At 50.6% G+C, this 8,583-nt stretch overlaps 2 protein-coding genes across 2 annotated transcripts; one reads left to right on the forward strand and one right to left on the reverse strand.

Annotated features, from left to right (window-relative positions):
* Window positions 1-1,372: 1,372 nt before the first annotated feature.
* On the forward strand, window positions 1,373-2,164 carry VPREB3 (V-set pre-B cell surrogate light chain 3). The gene is made up of 2 exons (XM_033075957.2): window positions 1,373-1,441; window positions 1,676-2,164. Exons 1-2 carry the CDS (start codon window positions 1,393-1,395, stop codon window positions 2,002-2,004), a joined length of 378 nt encoding a protein of 125 aa, XP_032931848.2. The 5' UTR covers window positions 1,373-1,392; the 3' UTR covers window positions 2,005-2,164.
* Window positions 2,165-2,745: 581 nt separating this feature from the next.
* On the reverse strand, window positions 2,746-8,494 carry SPRING1 (SREBF pathway regulator in golgi 1). Its single transcript, XM_033076168.2, has 5 exons — window positions 8,296-8,494; window positions 7,611-7,767; window positions 5,766-5,917; window positions 5,174-5,287; window positions 2,746-4,226 (listed from the first exon to the last, which is right to left on the reverse strand). Exons 1-5 carry the CDS (start codon window positions 8,404-8,406, stop codon window positions 4,143-4,145), a joined length of 618 nt encoding a protein of 205 aa, XP_032932059.1. The 5' UTR covers window positions 8,407-8,494; the 3' UTR covers window positions 2,746-4,142.
* Window positions 8,495-8,583: the final 89 nt, after the last annotated feature.

Raw genomic sequence — 8,583 nt, forward strand, 5'->3', positions numbered from 1 at the left:
GCAAATGTTCCTGCAGTCCAGGCCCTGTAGCATCATCCCCTTTTCCTGTGGAAAGCAGGGATGAAATCATGTCCCTGGGCTGGCTGCTCAGCAGGTGGGGAGGGCTGGAATGTTGGGAACCAGTAACAACACTGATGTGCTGCATTATCTTGTGATCACTGCTCTGAGGACAAATTCCCTTTCTCTAGAATGCCCCTCTTTGCAGGAGGAGGTGATTTCCCTCTGTCTTGCAGGTTTCATTTCAGTCAGTCCAATCCATGCACTTGGCCTGCTCAAAGCTTGGGATAGGTTGTATGTGTGACACTCCCCTAGGACCTGTGCAGGCAGACTCATGTTCATCTTGCCACCACTTTGCAGAGTTTGGGGAGTGCTGGTGGGCAACAGCTGGAGCTGCACCTGCAGTGTGCTCATACCTGCAAGAACTTAGGGGCCTGGCTGCATGAAACACAAACTGCTGCTACCTGCAGGGACAAACACCCTTTGGCTTTGGGGCCTCCGTGGGTGCTGCAGAGGGGAGGGAACGGCTGTCCCTGGATGGTGACGAGGTGGCCCTGGCAGGGGCTGAGCAGGAGGCACATGAGCAGAGCCTGCTGCCCTCAGTGCTGAGGCCAGCCTGGGCTGGTGGCTGTGTGACGCAGTGTCCCGTGACAGGTGTCACAGGCAGGAGTGGCGTCACGCCCGCTGAGCCGGTGGCCGTTGGCCGTAACGGCTGCTGTCCTTCCGCACCAGGCACCAGCTGTGCTGCAGCCACCTCTGTCCTGTCCCTGGGGACACGCCTCCTGCCCGCTGGCCTCAGCAGCCACTCACCACAGCTGCCCATGGCTGCTGGCCCTCGTGAAGAGGCAGCATCATCAGCAGCTCCCAGCCTGTGCTGCAAGCTATGCTGAGACCCTGCCAAGTCATTCCTGTCACAGTGATGGAGCTGCACGAAGGGAGCAGCAGCTCCTGATGTTGTTTCTGTGATAGGACAGCTGCCTTCCATCTTCTGGTCTCCCTGGTGGCCCCCGTTGTTGGCATGGTGTGGCTCAGGCTCCTGGCCTCCTGTGTGCCTGGCAGCAGAGGGTATAAGTGTGAGACCTCAGGGCAACCTCTCTGCTCCTCCCAGCAGTGAGGAGAGGTGGTCAGTGATGCCTCCCCAGGGCACGGGGTGGTGGGGTGGGCTGTGGGTGCATTGGTGCAGCTGGAGGAAATGGGCTGGGGTGAAGGTGGGTGGCTCTCAGCCTGTCCCTGAAGCCCAGGTGCAGCAGAATGAGCAGCCCCGGGGGGGGGGCTGAGTCCCTGAGCCCCCTGTGTCATTTACATACACCCTGCCAGTGCTGAGGCATAGTACCCGGGACTTGTGCAGCACCCCAGAGCCTCTCTGAAGCAACCTCCCTTCCTCTGCCTCCTGCTATGGCCCTGGGCTTCACTCTCCTGTTCCTGGTGGGGACACTGAGCACAGGTAAGGCTGCTGTGGCTGAGTCAGCTCTGCCTGGGGGCACTGCAGGGAGGTGGGCAGGCCTGGGCTGTCCAGGGGGGTTGGTTTGCGTTGGGCATTTTGCTCTGGGCTGTGTGATGCGATGAGCAGCATGGCGGTTGGGCAATGGCATTGCCTCAAGAGAGCTGAGGGACATTTTGGGGCTGAGGGTGATGGGGGACATGGCTCCATCACTAACTGCACCCTTGGTACGTGCAGCTTCCAGGGCTCAGCCTGTGCTGACCCAGCCTCAGTCCGTGTTCGTGCTGCCCGGGCAGAGTGCTCGGCTGTTCTGCACCCTGAGCCCCCAGTACAACATCAGCCAGTTCGGCATCTCCTGGTTCCAGCAGCGCCCGGGCCACTCTCTCAGGTACTTGCTCTATTACAACTCCGAGCGAGACAAGCACAAGGCTGCCAGGACTCCCGACCGCTTCTCGGCCACCAAAGACCTGGCCAGCAATGCCTGCATCCTCACCATCGCAGCTGCCTGCCAGGATGACAACGGCACCTACTACTGCTCCCTGGCCCCTGCCTTCAAATGGCTCTGACATGGGGGACAAAAGCTTTCCGCGCTTTCCTTGGCCACCCTGATGTGCTCTCCGCAGCCCTGGGGGAATGGGAAAAATCCATCTTTGCATGCTTGAGCAGCGCTGCCTCGTGCTGGGGAGTGCAGAACCCCCTCTGTCCCCAGGCGTCCTGCACGGGGCATCAGCCAGCCCGACAGGGGCTCCTCTGCAGCGGGAGCATGGCGGGCTCGGCCACCCCGGGCTGCTCCAGCGCCTGGCACGAGGCGGCCTCGACCTGCCTGGGGCTTCCGCAGTTTGTCTCACCCGGTAATAAAGGTCAACCTCACCCCGCGGCTCGTGTCGTGTGTACCTAGGCTAGGAGGGCGGGCAAGGGAGCTGTGGCCTCACCCAGCCCCGGAGCAGCCCATGGTATCCCGGCACAGCCCGCAGGGCAGGCGCACCCGGGCTGTGGGGGCCGCCCTCACACGGAGGGATGAACCCTCCTACACAGCTCCCTCAGGGGGCGGGGAAATGCGGGATGGCCGCACTGCGCATGCTCAGCTCCGCGCGCGCGGCGGGGGCCGTTAGGACCCAACGGCGGGCGCTGATGCCACGTGAGGGACAGCCGGCGCTACCATTGGCTCAAGGAACGGCAAAACCGAGTACGTCACTTCCGGTCTCCCTCAATGCGTGCTGGTGCACGGCGATGAGCGAACCGAGCGCGGCCCCTACTCCGCTCGTGTGTTCAGCGTGTGCGAAAAGCCAGTGTCCACAAAGGAGACAGAGGAGTCCTGCAACTTTATTCGAATAAAGGGAAAGAGTCCCCTACGCCATACCCCCGTGGGTCTCTCGAGATTTCGGAGGACGCGGCCTCCTTTTATTCTGAACTCCCGGCCGTATATTGCCCTCTTCCTTCCCCCACTGGCTGAGGTACAGTGACAGGAGCTGGGCAATGAACTGTATAAAACAAGCATGGAGTAATGAATTCTTGCCTTCATGTAATTGAGTCCTGTTTGTAAAAGGTTGAATCAGCTTGAATTTGGTGTAAGGGGGCTCCAAGGGCTAAAAGGAAGCTGTGCTGTTTGCTTCCTGCGATGCAGATGTAAAACATTTCAGAAATGCCGAGGAGTTCGAACAGGGTCAGCCCCATGGTGCCTCCTCCTCTGGAGCAGCGTGGGAAGGCACAGGCAGGTCTGGGAAGGTGCTGTGGAACCAACTCCACCCTTTTGCCTCCTGCACAACCAGGAGTGAAGTACATTTGAAATACCAAGGCCTGCACAAGTTCAAACAAATCTTCCCTGCTCCCTGTCAGCGAGTGGACAGCAGAGAGCTGCTCACAAAACTGGACTCCTCCTTGAGGAAACTGCTGCAGAGTAACAAGGAAAGTGTTCAGAGACAATAAACATCCCATCCTAGGCAGATCCCTGCTCTTTTGTGCTACGGGACTTTGGCAGAAGAACAACTCCATTGGAGTTCTGAATGGTTTAAACTCACTAAGAGGAACATAAATGACAAATCCCAGTACAATTCCTTTAGACTAAGGAGGAAAAAAAAAACCCTACCAGTTTTAGTCAGGATCTAAAATATCCCTTCTAGCTGACACAGCAAAGCAGGGACTGAAAGGCATCCACAACTAGCTATGCAAAGCATCCATACTTCCAGCCAGTGACCCATATAAAATGGATGAATAATTCATAATTACATATGTAGTGTACACCATGCATGTCCAGAAGGGTTCCAGAGAGCAGCACTGCAGGCATGCTTTGCTCTCTGAAAGGAGCAGTAACTCCAGTTACTGCTGTCACTCTGGGAAGTCTCTGGACTGCAGAGACACACCTGCACCTCCATTTACAGCTGCAAAGCCACATTAGATATTTTTCACTGGATGTTCTATAGCCTAGATTGACTCCATGATTCCTGAAATTTAGAGGAAGTATTCAAAGAATGCACTGGCAGCAGCACAGTACCAGCACTCCAAAGCAGGTGCATAATAAACTGAAGAAAGCAAGATTCAGTCCTGAAGAACTTAAGTTCCTTACTTCCTCTCTTCACCTCTGGGTTTGCCCCCACATACAAGACAAGCTTTTTACACTGAGGCTTTGGCAAAGCAACAGCTGCTGTCTTGCTCTTTTGGATTTGAGTCTCCAGTTCCTTCCTTCTGCTGCTCAGATGTGCAGCTCTCAAACAGGCAGGAGCTCTGGGGGATACTCTCCATAGCAGTATTTGGCAATTGGGTCTCTGTAGGTGTTCTCGTGCTGCACACTCTGCCAGGAAAGGAGAAGTTTAACAATATACACACAGTGAAACAAGGCATCCCTTCACTGAGGCACAAAACCCACAGCATTAATGCAGAGCCAAAAAAAATCCAAATTCTTCTACATATCAGAGTGTCTTTGGAGTCAAAGAACTCTGCACTGCCAACATACTAAAGCCAGTTGATGTATTACGGCACTCCAGCATTGAACCAGAACCTCCTTTTCAAGAGTCTACCCAATTAGATGGGAACAGATTTCATAAAAAAAAAAATTTAGACACGTTTAGGCAATATCATGAAATGTTCTAAGCAAGCAGAGCACAATAAAGTTGCTACTTAAGATGTGTGTATTTTGCTTCATAAAAGGCAGAACTCAGATTTTATGGGCAAAAAATCCTAGGAACTTTGGAGACATTTGGGATTCTATCCTCTGTTTGCAGTCCATCCCTATGGCTACATGAAATACTGAAACTGCAGGACATGGCCAACAGCACTTTCCAAAAGGGCCACTGCTTGCTTAGACCAAAACTTCTAATAAAACCACATGGGTAACAGAAGTTCACCTTTGTCCTTAATAAGCCAAGAAATTACAACATAAGTTTTTGAGTTGCTATGCAGATGATTGTCAGCACATGGTTGGTCTCCAACTGTACCATAAAATACAGAGCATCCTGAGGCTACTGAAACAGCTCTCACTGTTTTCATCCTAATGAGATCTTCCCCAGAACTCATCTGAGATCTTCACTGGCCATTGAACTCAGCCTCTTTTTTAGTTAAGCTCCTCTTTTCTAAAGAGAATGTGCAACTGCCCTAAATATGTGCTTTGCCTTCAGACTGGCTCTCAGCCACAGCTTCAACTTTTATGAAAATACAAACACAACACACCAGCCATTCACAGGATTCAGCCCCATTTTCCAAGGGCACTTCTTGGGCCCTGGACATGTGCTTGTGCCTCACCTGTGATGAAGTTCTACATTTGGCCAGACACAGCTCAAAGTGATCTTCCACTGCCATGAAGAGGTTTTGGAAAGCAATCGCTGCCCGGTTCAAGAACCGCTCCAGGAGATGTTGCTAAAGTGGTCAGCAAAGAGAAGGCAAAAAACAGAAACACTCTGCTTCAGCAAGGAGTAGTCAGAGCCCGCCCTAACCTCAGGTATCAGAGGACTAGCAAGCAACTCCACTTAGGATTTCTAGCAAGCACTGAAAGGCTAATGCCTCAGAAGCCTAGCAGCAGGACAAGAATCTAAGAGAAGCTCACAGGACACAGGGAAGTGCCAATTCCAAAACTAATAATGGCTGGAATAACTCTTCTGTAATCATTTCCCTTCAGCACATGCAATTCCTCTGAAGCTGAAACACTGCAAGGCTCCCAGTATTTCCTCCAAGGTGGGAAGGATGAATTTTGTTAAAGCTTTATTTATAGCTTATGCTCATTGGAGGCTTTCCTCATCCTTCCAAGAAGAGGAACTGTCCCTCTAAGGGAAAAGCTCCTCACTTTGAGCCACAGAGGAAGCTGAGAACACGTGGGAAGCAGGAGGAAGGCCCTCACCTTGCTGGGCTGCAGGCAGCAGGACACACAGTACTCGTAGATGCTGCAGCAGCCGTTGGGCAGGCAGCTCTCACAGCTGTACAGCTTGGTGCTGGCCATGTTCACATTGCAGCAGCCATTCGCCTGCAGGTCCTTCCTCTCACAGATGTAGCCTGCAAAACAGCAGCAGGAGTAACAACTGGCAAGGCACACCCTTCTGGATGAGCTACAAAAATCTGCAGTAAGAATCACGTGCCTTAAGAACAGGTTTGTTAATCATTTGATGTTGGCTCATTTATTTGTTGATGTTTAACTATTCTAGTTAAATAGTAGTGTGTGCTTTCACACAGTAAAGGTTTTAATGTAAGGTTTTTATAATATAGGAAAAAGTATGGGACAAAATAAAGGATTTTGAGTAGTGTCTCATCTTCTTCTGTCATGGTTTAAAATAATAGTTTCTGGTTAGTGTCACACTAAGGATCATAGTAATTTAGTTATTAAGTTAAAAGTATGAATAATATATGTTTAATTCTCTATTAAACTGATTAACTTAAAAAAACCTTATATCTAACTAAATCTCTCCATTTTACTCACTTCTAGCTGGTAGCTAGAAGTCTTGCTGAACATTCTATACTTTTTAATAACATTTAATAAACAACCAACCCCAAACACAAAAAAATCCATCTCCTTGGTGTATTTTTTAATGCTAACTCTAAGTAAAGACAAAAAAGCCTAAAACAAATCACTAATTAAGTAGTACAAAAACACCCACCACTATTACAGTTTGGTAGATTATGATTCCCCTCAGTCCTGTGTAGCCATTCTTTGAAATGGAGAGCAGTGTTTCAAACAGCCTGCTGTTATCTGCACAACTATTATATCCTACTCTAATATGTGCTGTATATACACTATGAGTATTTAAATGCAGATTATTTAAGTTCTGAGGGTTTTTGGGCATAGTTCCTTGTTGTGAAAGGGGGAGTGGGACTGGCATTGATTATATTGAAAAAAAAAAGTCATTTTTTTTGATAGGTCTGTGTCTGGATAATTCCCTTACAGTTCAGTATGAAGAGACTCAGATTTAGCCATGTGTAATATTCATTGCTGAGTGGAATCCTTAACAGTATAGAAATATGGTGTCTATCCTTATGGAGACAGGACTACCACTGTCAAACTGAGACATCTGTATTTTTTAGAGATCTTATGTACTGCACTAAGGCTAAGACAGTGCCAAATTTAACATTGATGCAAATCACAAAAGATCTGGTGGGTTTTCTTTCTTGGTTTGTGGCCAAGAAAGCTCCAAGATCTAAGCAGCAAGCATAGTGCAGGGCAAGAAAATGCCTGAAACCTCTACCACTTAGAACAAGTGGTTAATAACCTCGTGTTGACAAGGTCAGACCAGCTTGTTAACCATGACTGAGCACTAATTACACCTGAGCTGCCTGCCACAAGGCCAAGGTTTGCTCAGCTGTTCTCCCTAACACCCCTGATAGCAGGAGCACGCTGCAGGGAGACACAAAAGAGCTCTGCAAGCTGCCACAGCAAACTGAGCAGGACTAAACATCTGGGGTCTGTGCAAAGGTAACTGAATTCTTTGACTTTAAGGTGGCCCCAGTCACACTCATACAGCCCTGGGGGTGAGTCTGGTGTGCACAGGGCCACAGCAGCAGTGTCTGCAGCCACAGTGAAATTCAGCCAGCCAGAGGAGAGCAGGCCAAGGGCTGAGTAAAAATGCCTTGATAAAGAGCAGTTGGTACATAAAAGTGCCATCAGCAATGAGACAGGCAAAGCAGTGTTCAGCACTGCCATACACAGAACAAATTCAACTAAATATCAACTATAATCAACTAATATCAACTGTACCCAGTTCATCTGTAATGAGGAGCTTCCCCTGCACAGAGTTCCTGCACTGGTTGCTCAGCTGGCTGCTGTTCCCCGAGCTGAACTTCACCTTCCACAGGATGGGCTGCTCATGCTCCTGCACTTGGAGGAGATTCCGATCTCTCACCATCCTCTCTTCCTGCAAGCAAAAACAGAAATGAAACCAAACATACAAGCTCCTTCTGCCACTTCAATCCACGTGCCTTTCCCAGGATTAAAGATGTCCAATACTGTAAACTCCACAGCACAGGAAACTCCAGCATCAATGGTGCAAACAACTTACTACTTCATACTGTACACAACAGGAAGATACACAATACAGTAGAGTGAGGACATTCAAGAAGCAGTATATATTATATTTAATAACCACAGCTGAACGTATTTCTCTTTCATGAGCCCTTTGCCAATGGAATCACCTCTCCCAAGAGACACAACAACAAATACCAAACCCATTGGAGACTTTCTTTTCCCAGTTTTGGTTCAAAACACTATTGCTGTCAAACACACAATCAGGCATTCCTATTTTACACTCTTGTGTCTATTAAATATTTATAAGGTCCCTGTTAGGGCAGCATCACCCAGGAGCTGGGTGGCAGCACCTGGAGAACAGAAGAGCCGTGGATAAGGGATGCTTTAACCCACCCGCGGCGGCCGGGCCGGCACTGACCTGCTTGAAGGTGCTGCTGAGAAAATAAACGAGCGAGAGCCCGAACACGACGCCGAGCACCCATCGCTTCCTGAGCAGCCTCCGCCACAGCACGGCCCCGCAGGGCAGCATGGCCGGGCACGGGGCTCAGCCCGGGCCGGCATCACCGGCGGGCCCGAGCGAGGGGAGCCGAGCCCGAGTGTGCGGAGCCCGGTCCCGAGTGTGCGGATCCCGGCCCCGGCGCAGCCCGAGCGCTTCCGCCCGCGGCTCGGGACGGGCGGAAACCACGGCCGGGCGTGCGCGGGGCGG

This window comes from Catharus ustulatus, chromosome 18 (genome assembly GCF_009819885.2).
Source record: "Catharus ustulatus isolate bCatUst1 chromosome 18, bCatUst1.pri.v2, whole genome shotgun sequence".
NCBI classification, from domain to species: domain Eukaryota; kingdom Metazoa; phylum Chordata; class Aves; order Passeriformes; family Turdidae; genus Catharus; species Catharus ustulatus.

Coding starts and splice junctions, on each gene's coding strand:
- VPREB3 (XM_033075957.2), top strand. CDS start 1,393: ATGGCCCTGGGCTTCACTCTCCTGTTCCTGGTGGGGACACTGAGCACA. Junction 1,442..1,675: donor GGTGGGGACACTGAGCACAG/GTAAGGCTGCTG, acceptor TGGTACGTGCAG/CTTCCAGGGCTCAGCCTGTG.
- SPRING1 (XM_033076168.2), bottom strand. CDS start 8,406: ATGCTGCCCTGCGGGGCCGTGCTGTGGCGGAGGCTGCTCAGGAAGCGA. Junction 7,768..8,295: donor TCAGCAGCACCTTCAAGCAG/GTCAGTGCCGGC, acceptor TTTTGCTTGCAG/GAAGAGAGGATGGTGAGAGA. Junction 4,227..5,173: donor AATGTAGAACTTCATCACAG/GTGAGGCACAAG, acceptor CTTTCCTGGCAG/AGTGTGCAGCACGAGAACAC.